A 16,387-nucleotide genomic window follows, 5' to 3' on the forward strand; every position below is an offset into this window, starting at 1 on the left:
AATTGTATATTACAATGAAGCTTCCTTTTGTTTATTCTTGTACTTCACTTCCTTTGTCAGTTGAGGACATGTGAATTAGAATGGTTGCTTTCCTCTTAAGATATTTAAGTAAAATTTACACTGCATATTGTTTAGTGATGAGCTCCTCTTGAGTACCTTCCAATGATCCGAAAATTTTGAGAGACGGATGTGATTTGAAATGCCAATGTTTTAAAGTTCATCAATGATAAAAAGAATTGGTTTTGTACCATCGGTTTTGGAATAAAGAGAATACATAATGATTAAGCACTTTATGACTTCTTCAAGGAAACAAGAAAGGGATTTTACACTTTTATTGGATATATCATTCTTGTTCGGAATGAAAAACTTAAAGAAACATAAAAAACAATGGTAGATTTCACACCCTTTTCACACGTGTTCACCTGTTCGAGTATTACAAATTTGAATCTTGAAAAGAGAAAAAAATGTATTCCTATTAAAACTTGTCTTGAAATTGACCTTTTCTGAGTATGCTCACTTCATTCTGTTTATTTACGGATATGAACGAGACTAACATCATCAATGACAGGTCCACACATGTGTCCAAAGTCATGTATCTTCGTGTGATAGAATGGATTATAGAAAGCTATTTTTGTCCTAGTTGTATCTGCTTGGAACTTGAAGCTTGCCGTCTTGGACCATCCTTTTCCATTTGATACAAAGGAAACTTGTGTACTGGCCTTGCCAGCGAATGCTTGAACTGTCATTGATCCATGGCAATCGTTCTGTGCATCGCCAATGGTAAAAGTCAGGTTGTAGAAATGTTTGGGGATTGTCCGTACGATCTGTGCAATGCCTGTTTCCCTTCCTCCTATCAATTCAACAGCTCCACATCCTGAAGGCACTAAGAAATGCTTCGAGTCAATGTATTTTGCTGGTTTCATGAACTGAACCATCCATCCGGGGATTGGTGAGTACTTATCTTGTTTCAGAGGAAGGACGAGCACCCCTGTCGAGAAGTTCTTGAATACATGAGGACCAAGTTCAAATCCACCATTTTTCACCAAGTTACCTGCATATATCCATGAACAAAGTATTGCATCAGGATCCGACTAAGTTTACTAAATATGCAATGTAATAGGGGGCTTTCACAAATGCCTCTTTTGAGGTCACTGATTAAATTCTGTCCCTCTTAGTCCATTGGGCTAAATTTGCCTAGGGAAAATTCATCCGACGACTTTTAAAGGCGTAATTTAATCCAATGGACTATAACCGGGACAGAATTTAAAGAGTGGCATCAAAAAAGGCCATACGGTGCAAATAATCTGACGTATTGTATGATAGAGCTGAATTGCGCGTGCACTTCTGCCAGAGCAGAATCATATGTGTACTAGGTGTATAACTCAGCAGTATCTTCCATGAGAACTCCAAATCGGCATGAAACTTACCTTTAGCATATGTTGCCGTAGGCATTTCCTTGATTGCAACATGGTCTATAAGTGGTCCACATGTTGGATCTTCTTGGATACCAGGGTTGTGAAATGTGACTTTAACAAGATCAGTTGTTGATTTGAAAGCCCAAGCATAAGTGTCACCACCATCAGCACTATACAATGTCTGAATGTTAAGATCACTTGACATGCCCGCGGCAGAGACGGTAAGGACCTCATCTTGAGCACAAGTCCTAGTGGCTCCAAATGTGAGCGAATATATTGTATTTGGCTTCACCTTCACATACTGTGAGATGGAAGCCTCATTCCCGAGTCGAGCCGCGTGGGCCCCACGAGGGATTGGGAAGTAGAAGCCGCCCGGTTGGGGCCCACCAGAAACCCACTCGACTATGCCACTGATTTCCCATTTGGGCAAGGAGTATTTACCAATGATCACTGTTTTCTTCATGTTTGATGGTTTTGGCCCTTGCTCAAAGTTTCCATTTTCCAGTAGATCTGTGAAAATTGATCATCAAAATATTCTCAGTGATTAATTATATCATGAAACAAAATAGTTGAAAAACTTTTTTTTCTGTGACTTATATAGACTAGTTAATTCCATGCATACAATATAAAACTGCTCAAATGTAATCTTATTGGGCTGAGGTGTAAAAGTTGGCTACAACCGTAACTTGGTTGATGTGTTACTCGTCTCTTCAAAATATTTTCGGATGCGTGTCGGATCCTTCACAGTATAGCATTTTAGGAGGATTCATCACGGGTACGACAAACAGTCATAGAGAGTCCGAGCAACATAGCTTCTAGGGTACCCAATATTTAATATATATGTATAAAAGTTATATTTGACCTACATACACAGTATAATGTTCCAATAAAGGGTGTTTAACAGACCACCCTTCGCCGCCTATAACTCTATCCATGATCTACACTACCAAATGGAGTCTACATATACCAATATCATCCTCATTATACATTAAACACAATTTCTATGAACTCTTGATCTTTGTAGCAACTAGAGTTGCTGACTTCATAACACTATGTTGTTCGGACTCTCTAAAAATGTCGCCGGGTGTGTTGGACCCTCCAAACATAGTGCATTGTTAGAGAATCCGACACCGGTGTAACAACATTTTTGGAATGTCGGCATAACATAGCAAGAAAGTAGACAAGAATTCATATAAAGGTGGAACTTACCATCAAGATATGTAACAGTATTAGCAGAAGCAAAGCCGCTATACAAAGAGAAAATGAGTATAAAAGAAAGAGAAAATCGGGAAGCCATTTTTGTTCAAATTTTGGTGAAAAGAAGAGAGTCTCAATTAGAATGCAGAGAAAAAGTCAAGAATATGGTTCTATTTAAAGACTAATGAAGTAAAAAAAGTATAAATTTGGTAATATCTTTTTGGTACGATGAAAAAAATAATTTAGTAAATGATAAGATACAAAAACAAAAACGAAAAAAAAAAAAAAGAGAATACCCATTGCATGGTGCCACTAAATCAGCCGTGAAATGTGTCGGGTTGTCTCATTTTCTCTTTATTTGATTGAAAACTTTACATTCTTTTAATAACAAAAGAGTTTACTTTTGTCCACAGACAATATAAGTATTTTTTATACTAGCAGATTAATAGTTTGTTTGGCCAAATTTTTAAAATCTGTTTATTTTAAAAAGTGTTTTTTGAAAAAAAAAACTTTTAGAGAGTAGCAGTTTGTGTTTGGCTGATCAATTGCAAAACTGTTTGCAATATTAGAGCATCAATTTGTGCTTGGAAAATGTTTCAAAATTGCTTATGGGGAAAAATATTTTTTAGCTTTTGAAAAATAACTTCTGCTATTACGAAAAAGCACTAATTTTCTATCTAAAAGCTTTGGCCAAACGCTTCAACTGTTGAAAATAAACACTAAACTTGACCAACAGATTATAAGTGATCTATAACAACCGATAACTTTCAATAACAAGTTTGATATGGTAACTTGAAAAATAGATACAACATGCTATATTCGGGTAACTTGCACATATTACTGTTTTTTTTTTTACAATGTTTAGTATATTTAACTTGACTTCTTACCATTTTAGGATTATGGTAGGGTGGTTGAAATCTTTTCATCATTAACCAAGTGTTTTGGGTTCAAGCCATATAAATAAAATACTTTTGGTAGGGAGCGTTCTACTCCCTTCGTTGCCTACTCAATACGAATCTATATTAATCGGGCCAGGATGATTTTAAAAAAAAAAATACTGAAATTCTTAAGCAAGTCAGATACAAACCAAGAACGTGGCTTACCTAAAAGTCTTCATGGGCTGCCTTAATTTGCTCTGTTTCAATTGGAAATTGAATAGTTGAAAATTTGTAGATTTCAATGAAGGTTCCTTTTTGTTTATTCTTGTACTACTTCACATGAGATCTTCTAATTAGGCTTTGACTTGTAATCCAATGAATGTGTACAGCCAAGTACAAATTGACTTTTGCACTAGTCATTAATTTTCATTAATTGATGGAACATGTTTTACTAATACCATTTGAATTTTATTAATTTTGATATAAGTTGGGGTCCCTTTAAGTTATGGTTGATATTTATGATTTGCATGTGAACTGATGAGCATCTGAAATGCATTCTTGCTTATCATGTGAAATTGCTCAATGTTGCCTTACGTTACACTTTAGGTTTTTTCATATTTTTATGGTTAATAAATCGTTTCGTATTTTGTTCTTATCAGAGCTTAGTTTTAATGAGTGAATTTCATATGTCTAAAATTTGAGAAAAATGTCCAAACCTCTCAACTTTGATTGGTTTAAAATTCCCTTCAGGTTGAAGCTCCGTTAGGGGTTAAGATAAACAATATGAATTCTTACGAAAGGGTAATATTAGATCAAAAGTTTAATGGAGCGCAAATTGCTCAATTTCGAGTAATAGAAGGACAAATTTGACACTTTTCCCTTTTTTTTTTTTTTCTTGTTCTTATTTTCAGTTGTTGATTAAGAGATAAGCAAATGTTTATAATATTATATACCAACTGGTGAAATTGAACAGTAGAAAGTATATTAACAAATTCATAAAATTTTGTACTCCTTACGTACAATATGTTTTTGAAAAAATTATTATTACCTCGTTAGAAGAATGAACACTTGCATATGAACTAATCTAACATAGAAATTTTTACTTAAGCGACACACGAAGCGGATTACAGTGTAATTTACGGGTTCACGCATTGCCCATATTTTGTAATGTATTAAAAAATTCACTGAATATTTGTAAATATTTGATGAATCAAGTTATTATTATAGTATTAACTTAAGGTCGATGTAGGAAAAATCATAAACTTCAAATCCTGAATTATTTTCTTTCTGACTTGATAGGTGTAAATAATATTTATACAATTAAATCACTTGAAGGTATAATAGGAAATTATATTCAACTTATAAGATGGTAAATAAACTTCTATAAAAAAGTTAAATTGCATCAATAACATAAAAAAATTGATACACAATTTCGATGCACAAACAAAAAGGCAAATAGCAACAAATAAAAAAAGTAAGTTTTCTGATTATCCTCATACGATATTTTCTAGATTCTAGGTAGGATTTACATGCTGTGAATCTACTTCTAGACTGCTAATATTCTTTTTTACGTGAAAACAAACAAAGAAAAAATAAATGAAAACATTATCCTTAAAGAAAAAGATGACAAAAAAGAAGAATATATAAAATAAAAAATAAATAAAAAAGAGGCTTTATTCTAAAATCCAAATTGTCCCCTATTGTACGCCGGTTGGTACGGTTACGCGGCGTGCCATTTCACTTGCATGTGCTATCATGAGCTCCACAATTTATTTATTTTTCGTTTCCCTAGAAAGTAGATATTCATATTAAGGTTTGATTAAATTTGAATTCGCGTCAGAAAACTTTACATCGAGTAAAGCAGGAGATCCACAATTGATTAATTTGCTACGCACTCGCTTTTTAAATTTAAGTATCCATTGTCTCACTTATATAAAACTTTGGCCTTTTATATATCAAAAGGGAAGAAAAATTAAATTTGCATTTGTATTATTCGAAATCGAGTAACTGTAGTGTTTGGGTCAGCTTGCACGCACTTCGATTATTTTCACCGGACACCTACTACCTCTCATGTTAACTCTAGTGTTGGGTCAACTTGTACACACTTCGTTTAATTTCGCAGGACACCTACTACATTATCAGTACAGATATCGAGTAATTTTTTCCATCAAAACTTGAACAAATAAAAAATAATGTACTAATATTTTACACTATCAAGTTAAATCGATCTTCAATAACGAATAACTTATCTAGCTACTTGGATATGACAACTTAACAAATAGAATAACACGTTAAAATTGCACTTACAGTGCACTTTTTTCTTTTACAAGATTAATCTATGTAACTTGAATTTTTGTGAACGAATGGTACGGTGGAATGGTCGGGATACTTTCAAAACTAGAGGTTTCAGGTTCGAATCTGGAGATAGAAAACTTCTCTGTAGGGATTACTATGGGGTACGAAGAAATGATTGGGATTCCTCCACAATTAACCAGAGTCTCGAGTTTGAGCCTCGGAAATGAAGTACTTCTATATACAGAGTGCTTTACCTTTTTCGTGAGTCTATCGAGTGCAAATGAATTAGTCAGGTCACTAAATTTCGAACACCAGATGGTTTTAAAAAAAAAAAAAAAAAAAAAAACTTAAATTCTTAACAAGTCAAATAGTCTTAACTAAAAGTCTTACATTGTTTCCCTTAATTTGCTCTGTTTCAGTTGGAAATTGAAAGTTGAAAATTTGTAGATTTGAATGAAGGTTCCCTTTTTTTTATTCTTGTACTTCAATTCACATGAGATCTTCTAATTAGCCTTTGACTTGTAATCCAATGAATGTGTACAGACAAGTACAAACTGACTTTTCACTAATCATTAATTTTCATTAATTGACGGAACATGTTTTACTAATACCATTTGAAATTTATTAATTTCGATATAAGTTGGTGTCCCTTTAAGTTATGGTTGATATTTATGATTTGCATGTGCACTGATGAGCATCTGAAATGCATTTTTGCTTATCATGTGAAATTGCTCAACTTTGCCTTACATTACACTTTAGGGTTTTTCGTATTTTTGTGGTTAATAAATCGTTTAGTATTTGTTCTTGTCGGAACTTCTTTGTAACGAGTGAATTTCATATGTCTAAATTTTTTGAGAAAAATATCCAAACCCTTCAACTTTTGATTGGTTGAAAAATATCCAAACCCTTCAGCTTTTGATTGGTTTAAAATTCCCTTCAAGTTGAAGTCTGAAAAATATAACTTCTTAATGAAGGGATAATATTAGATCAAAAATTTAATAGAACGCAAATTGCTCAATTTCGAATAATAGAAGGACATATTTGCCACTTTTCCCTTTTTTCGTTGTTCTTTTTTCAGTTGTTGATTAAGAGATAAGCAAATGTTTATAATAATATATACCAACTGGTGAAAATTGAATAGTATAAAGTATATTAACAAATTCATAAAGTTTTGTATTCCTTACGTACAATACGTTTTTAAAAAATTTACAATTACCTCATAAGAAGAATGAACACTTGCATATGAACTAATCTAATATAGAAATATTTACTGGAGCAACACAAGAAGCAGATTTACAAATTTACAGGTTCACGTATATTCAATAGCTTTTGCCCATATTTTATAATGTATTAAGAAATTTACTACATATCTATAAATATTTTACTATGAATCAAGTTATTATAGTATTGACTTGAGGTTGATGCAGGAAAATCATAAACTTCAAATCCCGAATCATTTTCTTTGACCTGATAGGTGTAAACAGTATTTATACAATTAAATCGCTTAAAGGTATAATAAGAATTTATAGTTGTTATCAACCTGTATTCAAAATATACTTAAAACAGAAACTAGAAAATTTCAGAAAATAAAACCAGAATCTAAAAATTTAGAAGAAAATATCTAAAATCATGTACAAATTATATCGAGCCCACTGAATTCACAGTGTGTCCTTAAGGAATTATTCCCTTCAATGTACCCGAGGTATTGTAATACATCCTCCCAAGATAGAACGATTTACTCACCGTTGTAGCAGTACAGCAAACTCCGGCGACAGCGAACCACTCGAAGGCTGTAAATCACATGAGAATTTATTATTGTGCAAGAAGAAGAAGAGATGATCAGAAAATTTGTAAGGAAAAAATTTGAGGATCAACAGAATTTATAGCCATTGAAGCACTACTGGTTCTAAAAAGGTTTGTAACCTTTCAGAAAAGCCATGTTATAATGGGCGGGAAATTTAAAAAGATCCGGAAAAAAAAGGGGTCAGAAGCGCGGATCCGAGTCACTAACCGGGTCAGGATTTGGATAATTAATTAATAAATAATTAATTATATAAATTTGGTCCAAAAAAATTATCAATCCAGAGCCACAACCGAGCTAAGCACCAACGACGGCGCAAGGATTGCCTTCCTCTCAACCCTTTAACAACTAGAATGAATGCTTCTATATTTAAGTACAATGACTTTTCTTTCCACTACCTTTGTGGGAGAAATGCTTTTTCCATAAAGCAAAAGGGAACAATTCATTTTCCCTCCATATTTCTTCCCTCCATTTCCCATTCAACCAATCATTAAAACCCAATAATATCTATCTTATAAGATGATAAATAAGAGGTTCTATCAGAAATACCTCTCCACTCACAAAGGTAGAGGTAAAGTCTGCCTACATCCTACCCTTCCCAAATCCCATTTTGTGAAATTACACTAGGTGTGTGGTTGTTGTTGTAAGATGATAAATAAACTGCTATAAAAAGTTATATTGTATCAATAATATAAAAAGTTAATGCACAATAAAAAAGCAAATAGCAACAAATAAAAAAGTAAGTTTTCTGATCATCCTCGTGATATTTTCTATATTCTAGGTAGGATTTACATTCTGTGAATCTACTTCTAGACTGCTAATATTCTTTTTTGCCTGAAAACAAACAAAGAAAAAATAAATGAAAACATTATCCTTAAAGAAAAAGATGACAAAAAAGAAGAATATAAAAAATAAAAATAAAAGAGGCTTTATTCTACAATCCAAATTGTCCCCTATTGTACGCCGGTTGGTACGGTTACGCGGCGTGCCCATTTCACTCGCATGTGCTGTCATGAGCTCCACAATTTAGAGCCAGGCTTAAAAAGAAAATAAGTCTAAAAAAAAAATAAGTTGGCCCGACAAATAAAAGTTCATTTACCCAACTTTTTTTTTCATTTTTTTGCGCGGAGTGCCCTATTTTGGGGTGTAAAAATAAAATTTGTGGCTTTAAATTATGCTACAATCCTTTAATTTTTGCCCTTCGCATTGCAACTTTGAGCTTTCGTTAATGAGGTTCGAGTTCGAACCTCCGCTCAAGCATAAATTAGAAAAAAAAATCACAAGACAAGGTTTGGGTCACGTGTATGCGCCGATGCTCTGTCAAGGAATTACCACATTCAAGGACCGTTTAGCTACCTGTAAATGGGCGGACTTGGCATAAGTATGCGGTTTTTTTTTCACAAAGTTATGCGGTGGGGGCATACTTTTAATGGGCAAACTTTTATGCGGACCGCATAACTTTGTGAATCAAGTTATCTGCTTTTTTGCCAAGTCATCCATAAGGCATAAGTATGCGGGTCCGACATCTTTGGTAATTCCTTCACAAAGGTGGGGGTATACTTTTAATGAGCAAACTTTATCCGGTAAACTTTTGAATGAATTATCAAAGTTATGCGGACCCGCATACTTATAAAGTCGCACAAAGGCAATAAGTTGCCGGTCGACATAACTTAATTCCTTCACAAGTGTGTATGCCGTTGGGGGGCATAGCGAAATTTAAACTTGCCTTGCGAATTTTTTTAAAATTTTGACTTGCGGGTTCGAAAAATAAGTTTTCAGCTGGCAAAATTTAAAGATTTTTTATGAGGGGCAAAATTTAAAGACCACCCCAAAAGGGCATCAATTGCCCTTTTTTTTTATTATAAAACCGCCCATCCAAACAGGCTCTTATTTATTTTTCATTTCCCTACAAAATCAATATTCATATTAGGGCTTGATTAATTTGAATTCGCGTCAGAAAATTTTACATCGAGCAAAGCATGAGATCCACAATTGATTAGTTTTCTACGCACTCGATTTTTTAAATTTAAATATCCATTGTCTCACTTATATAAAACTTTGGCCTTCTATATATCAAAAGGGAAGAAAAATTAAATTTGCATTTGTATTATTCGAAATCGAGTAACTTTAAGTTTTAATAAAAAGCCAATGGGTATTTATAAGTCTTTTTCTTGAAGATTTGGAAACATAGAGTCCACCGACTTCACAATGGAACTCCCTTGAGTAAGGGCAAATCCAAAACGATTTGTGTATTAATGGAATATAAAAGTTTAACGACCAACAAAATAGAGCAATTTCGAATAGTGCAACGCCTAATTTAGACCTTCCACATAAATTAGAAAAATGTTGGAGTTAGCAGGTCATTTCATGTAACTTAATGCTTCTGACATACTACATATTCTGAAAACTGCATCTTCACATGCAAGCAGACACATATAGTGACACCTAGAAACAATATCACAAGAACGGGAGAAAAAAAGTAGCGTCAAGTTATTAAATACTAGAATTGATCGGGATAAGTTTATTTGTTTCAAGAACGTATGACAATGGTGATTTCGAATTGAGAATAAAATACCAAATCGGCGTTTCCTCTTCTCAAGCACCAATCTAGGTAACCTTGTCCTTTTTTTTTTCTTTTTTTTTTTTCTTGACATTAACTTCAACAAATTTCAGAATTTAACATAATTAAAATCTCAAAAGTCCAGAATGATTACAAAATTGCAGAGTTTTAACATAAAAATTAGCAAAAGTCTAGAATGCTTAATTTTTGTAATTGGTGAGAACTTAAAAATATATTGTAAATAAAGAAATTAACATTTTTTAAATCAAAAGATTTCTAATCAAGTGGATATAATATCATTCATCATTTTTCCTTCTTGTGTAGTTTAAGGTCTAAATACTTTTACAAAAAGTGATTAATCTCTTTAACGGAAAATTTCCAACAATGCAAGTGGCAACTACATGAAACACACGAGTACAAAAAAAAGTTTGAGAACAAAAAAGAAGCTATTTGGTTACCAAGAATAATTTTAATATTTTGTTTTTCTGTCCTCTAGCAAAGTTTCTCTCTTGAACAAATAATCTCCATGGTATAAGAAAATTGTTCCCAATCAGAAGGATCCAGCATGATTTTTGGATAACTTTTAGTTTCTCTTTCCAATTTGATACTAACCAACAATGATATTTAGTTTAAATAAACTTTGACCCTTGGATCTAAAAGTGAACAGATGTGCATGCATTAGTGAACTAGAGGTCTATATTGGAGAGGAACCAAATACAACATAATCAACAAAAGTTTTGGCTTTTTTATTTGGGTCATACGTTGTAGTTTTGTGCATCATTTAAGTGACTCAACAAATTTTTCTTAATTAGAAAGCTAATAGCACGTGTCAAGGTATAAATTGGCTCATACACCACCTTCATACAAAAAATTAAAAAGACAAGATGACGTAACTCACATATAAAATGTCTGACTGCAAAAACATAGTGCATGACAAAGGGATAACTGTCTCTATTTGTAAACCAAAATAAGAGAGAAAAGGCTAGAGAGAAAGAGGGAAAAGTTTTGGGTGTTCAAAGTAAGAGGGAAAAGTTCCTGGTGTTCAAAGTAAGATAGTAATTGTGATGTTCTAGACATCTAATGCTCTTAAACTTCTTTTAATATTAATCCATTTGCTCCTTTTCAAATTTTAAACAATTTTTCAATCTAAAATTCTTACTAAAGTAAGGGGGAAAAAAAAAAAGAGAACACGTAGTATTATATTTGTTTTTTAATTTAATTTTTTTCAAAAAGATAGTTTTTTGTTAGCAATAAATTTTTTGATGTAATTCTTATTTATCCATGCTATTTTTGAAATTTGTTGGTTGTGAAGAAACATCAACGGAAGGAACAAAATTAAAAGACAAAGAGCAAACAAAATTAAAAGACAAATAAAATGAAGCCTAGCTCAAAGTGACTCAACATGATGCATATTGTCTTCAGCTTTTTATTTAGGTTTGGGTTCTCTGTTGCAGTTTTTGTGCATTATACTCAACACATTTTTAGGAATTGATGCTTAAGTTATAGTTAGAGAGTCTCATATGTGAAATTTAGTTATATATCATATAGAAATATATTTTAAAACTAAGATTTTTATATTTGTGTGAAATTTAATACCTTACATCAATTTCTACAAAATTATGTGTAAAATTACATTTTCTTGTGATATATTTTATAAAAGAAATAATGTACTTGAGACTTATTTGAATAGAAGAACTTTGACAAAAGACTAAATTCCTTTTAGCAAGTTGGATGAACAAAAAATTAATATATTTCGGGGTTTTATAAGGTTGAGATCTTATAAGTCATAAGCAGTGGCGGATCAAGGATTTTCATTCAGGGTATTCGGAAAAAAAAAAAGCTAAATATACACTGTAATTTTTTGCCAAGAGTGTTCAAAAGTTAATATATGCACATAAATACAGAAAATTTACCCTATATATACACTGTAATTTTTTGCCGAGGATGTTCGGGTGAACACCCTGGCCCCCAAGTAGATCCGCCCCTGGTCATAAGATACTTAGAGGTCAATGCCACCTTTGGTTGAAAAAAATGCTAGGCCATATCATTTTATGAGCGGCAAGATGTCTGTATTACTATATATCCTATGCTTGGAAAATTCAATTAATTGAGAATGTGTTATTGTAAATCCAACGTTTTGGTCCCATATATTTGTCCTACCAAAGAACTAATTATCCATCTGATTTTAGACTGCCTATGGAGTTTTCTTACATATTGGAGATGCTGAGTAGTCAAAACGTACAAAAACTCTACTAGCATAGGAAGGAGTTTTTTCTTAGAATCTAGAGTCTAAACTAAGAATATATATATTATTATTATTATTATTATTATTATTATTATTATTTATTTAAGTCATCACCTTTAGATTGTGGGCCTAAGGTGTGGGGGGTTTAGCATGACCCCTACCATATTAATTGACGTAATAATATTACAATGATTAGAGGGGGACATGGAACCTTGCCTCTACAATGATTAGAGGGGGACATGGAACCTTGCCTCTAATCTATAGAAGAAGATTGAAAGCCAATCTTAAGGAAAGAGGAACCCTATACAAGTCTCTTTCCATAATACAAAAAGTATATTAACTAACAAAGAAATTGCATTTCTCAAATCTTCTTCTAAAAGTTGGTAACTGCCATAGATCAAGTTGAGCCAGTCCTTTTGCCTCTCTAGATAGACTTTCATGAGAATGATATAAGGTCCTGACTCTACTTGATGAAGCAAGTTTTGCTAAGTAGTCTACCACAGTATTTGCTTCTCTGAAGCAGTGCAGAAATTCAACAAAGGTACCCTCCACATTCATTAGGATCTTGCTAATTATTTGCTTGAGCTTTAGATTATCAGAAAAACTCCATTTGAATGTTATCTATGCCATTATGACTGCACCATGAGCTTCCAAACTCAGCTAATCATAATTGCTGCTATCACACTCGACTGGAATTGAAAATGCCATGATAAGTTTTCCTTCTTCATTTCTGATAATCCCTCCAATAGCAGCTCTTTTTGTTTCTTTGCAAAAGCTTCCATCAGTATTAAGTTTTAGCTTACCTATAGCAGGCTTTTTCCACCAGATGATAGTACATTTTAGCACAGGTTTGATTCTTTCAGCAATTTCACAAGTTTTGATCCAACTACCTCCAAAATCTATTCTTAGGAAAGCAACATTTAGAGCAATTTTGATGTTCCATATGGTCTGGTTTTCCAGTCTGTGAAGAGAAATTTTTTTTTTCTCCCCAAACCTACAAGAACTCCAATTTTTCAGATTTCCTAGCATATCATAATAGGAGCAGTCTAATAAATTGTTTTGTGTACCTTATTCTTTACTTTCTGGTTCCACCAGTGTTGTAGCAGGACATTAATAGGGATATGCTTATGAATCAGACCCAAAGGGGCTCCAATGATGTTCCAAATATGATTAGCTGTTTGTCCTTCAACAAAGACATGTTGAATGGAATCATTCTCAAGAATTGCACAGCATATACAAGTAGGGGAACCTTGTTTTCCAAATTTAACCACTGCTTCTTTGAAGGGAAGCTTTTTATGAATCAATCTCCAGGTAAGAAAAGAGATTTCAAAAGGAGTTGAGCTATGCCAGATATTATTTAGAAAAGGCATCTTTGATCTATAACTTCTAGTTAAGTGCCAAGCAGAAGTATTGGAAAAATGATCATTCCGGTTATCTTTCCAGATAGCATAGTCCACACTGTCTTCTTGACCAGCGTCAATGGTACTAATGTGAAGAGCAATATTTCCAGGCAAAGTATTATACAACTTAGTCATGTTCCATCTATGGTTTAACAGAAAGTACTTGACCATGACTTTGTTGCCGCCACCAATTCTATAATCAGAGAAGTAGTCAGCTAATGGACCAATACCGAGCCAATTATCCCACAAGAAATTGCATTCTCCATTGTTGATTTTCCAGCTAATGCATTTCTCTGCCTTATCTCTAGCTAACAACAGATTTTTCCAGGGACCCATTTTCTATCCACTGGATGCTTCCTTATGCAGTATTTAGCAGTTAAGAAATCAGTCCACATGGATTTGATTGTTCTAAATCTCTACTACCTTTTTATTGCCAAAGTGTTTGAAATATCTTGCATCCTCCTCATTCCTATCCCATCTTCGTCTTTAGGAAAACACATATTACTCCAAGAGCTCCAATGATATATGTTTTTTCCTTTTGATGCCCCCCAGAAGAAGTTGTTCATATGTTGTTCAATGAGCTCTAGAGTCTTCTTAGGAGGATCAATAACACTTAGAATGTAAGTAGGGAGAGCTTGAATTACACTTTTAATCAGAACCTGCCTCCCACCATGGGATAGCATGTTACCTTGCCATCCATTGATTCTTTTGATGATTTTAGCCAGCATGCTATCAAAATAACAGATTTTCTTTGGTCCAGTAAAAATAGGACACCCTAAGTATGTAAATGGGAAGTCCCTGTTCATAAAACCAGTGCAGTTTCTGAGTCTGTTAATTTTGTAAGCACATGTTTTGGGACTGGTCAAGAAGCAACTTTTATCAACATTGACTAATTGTCCAGATGCCCTTTCATATTTTTTTATCTGTTTCATCACCAATCTGATGGATTTAGAGTTTCCACTACTGAATATCACTATGTCATCAGCATAGGCTAGATGAGTTATTTGAGGGCCTCTAGTACTCATAGAGAAAGGGATGAAGCTCTGATTAGTAATAAGGCTATTGAGGGATCTGGACAGTACTTCAGCAGCAGTAACAAAGAAAGAAATGGATATAGGGTCACCTTGCTTCAATCCTTAGGACGATTTGAAGAATCCATGTCTTGCACCATTAAGAATTATAGAATACCAAACATTAGAAATACTTCTATTTATGAGACTGATCCAACTGGCATTGAAACCAAACTTGAGTGAGACACTGAACAGGAATGGCCAAGCCAGTCTGTCATAAGCCTTAGCCATGTCTAACTTAAGCACCACATTACCTCCTTTGTTATCTTTGGAAATATGGTGGATTATTTCTTGAGTTAACATCACATTATCTGTGATGTGTCTCCCAGATATAAATCCACTCTGATTTTCTGAGATGAGCTTAGGAAGGAGAGGGTTTAATCTGTTGGCAAGGATCTTTGACAAAATTTTGTTAGAATAGTTGTTGAGGCTTATAGGCCTAAACTCAGAGAAGTTAGAGGGGGACTCTACTTTGGGAATCAGAGTTAAACAAGTGCGAGAATAGAACCTGGTAAGATTTTTACCATTGAAAAATTCTTTGACAAAGTTGACAACATCATTTTCTATGATTTTCCAGCAAGATTGACAGAACAGCCCATTAAAACCATCAGGGCCTGCACTACTATCTTTGTTCATGCCAAAAACAGCAATTTTATCTCATCATTATCAGGCATCCTGGTAAGAGTTTCATTATCCTCAGCAGTGATAGTCTGAGGAATATGATCCATGGTATTTCCCTGATCAAGATTGAGGCTGAGGTTGAACTGTTTTCCAAAATGCTTGACTGCATTCTTTGCAATCTTTTCCTTGCCTTGAATCCATCTTCCTCTGTGGTATTTGATTCTTTGGATTTCTAATTTTCTTCTTCTGAATCTCAAGACACTATGAAAATATTTAGAGTTTTTATCACCATCTTTGAACCAACTAAGCTTAGCGTTCTGCTTTAAAAGAGAATCCTGTAAGCTAAGCCATTTGACATACTCAGCATATCCTTTATTGAGATCCTCTCTGGTATGATCAGAATTATTCATGATGTCCAGATTTTTTAGCAGTTCCATTCTAGCTTCCCAACTCCGCACATTTTCATGGATATCTCCAATATGGTGTCTGGACCAGTGGCTTAGAACTCTGCCCAGTCTTTTTAGCATAGATTGAAGAATCCACATGGCACTACCTCTAACCTCTTCCTTCCAGGACTTCTCAACAATTTCAAGAATATCAGGTTGATCAATCCAAAAGTTTAAATACTTGAAATACTTGATACTACTGTGGTGATCATCATTGAATTTGAATAGAAGAGGTCTATGATCAGAGCCTGTTCTAGCAAGGTGTTTCACCAAGTTTTTTTGGAATTTTTGGGCCCAATCATCATTAATCAGGACCCTATCTAGCCTTTTCCATATCTTTTTAGTCAACCTCCTATTGTTACACCAAGTAAATTTGGGTCCAGTAAAACCAACATCAGACAGCCCACAAGAATCCATAGTATTTATAAAGTCAATGCTCTTAAAGATTCTATAAGTTTT

General features: G+C 33.6%; 1 protein-coding gene across 1 annotated transcript; it reads right to left on the minus strand.

Moving 5' to 3' along the window:
* Nucleotides 1-254: 254 nt before the first annotated feature.
* LOC132060999 (protein DUF642 L-GALACTONO-1,4-LACTONE-RESPONSIVE GENE 2-like) lies at nt 255-2,743 on the minus strand. Its single transcript, XM_059453886.1, has 3 exons — nt 2,625-2,743; nt 1,428-1,925; nt 255-1,051 (listed from the first exon to the last, which is right to left on the minus strand). Exons 1-3 carry the CDS (start codon nt 2,710-2,712, stop codon nt 528-530), a joined length of 1,110 nt encoding a protein of 369 aa, XP_059309869.1. The 5' UTR covers nt 2,713-2,743; the 3' UTR covers nt 255-527.
* Nucleotides 2,744-16,387: the final 13,644 nt, after the last annotated feature.

The sequence above is a fragment of the Lycium ferocissimum genome, chromosome 6 (assembly GCF_029784015.1).
Source record: "Lycium ferocissimum isolate CSIRO_LF1 chromosome 6, AGI_CSIRO_Lferr_CH_V1, whole genome shotgun sequence".
Taxonomy (NCBI): domain Eukaryota; kingdom Viridiplantae; phylum Streptophyta; class Magnoliopsida; order Solanales; family Solanaceae; genus Lycium; species Lycium ferocissimum.

What these genes read in the sequence shown, in the direction of transcription:
- LOC132060999 (XM_059453886.1), bottom strand. Translation starts at nt 2,712, where the DNA reads ATGGCTTCCCGATTTTCTCTTTCTTTTATACTCATTTTCTCTTTGTAT. An exon ending in TACTGTTACATATCTTGATG is followed by an intron (nt 1,926 to 2,624) that starts GTAAGTTCCACC and finishes CAATTTTCACAG; the next exon opens with ATCTACTGGAAAATGGAAAC. An exon ending in TACGGCAACATATGCTAAAG is followed by an intron (nt 1,052 to 1,427) that starts GTAAGTTTCATG and finishes GGATATATGCAG; the next exon opens with GTAACTTGGTGAAAAATGGT.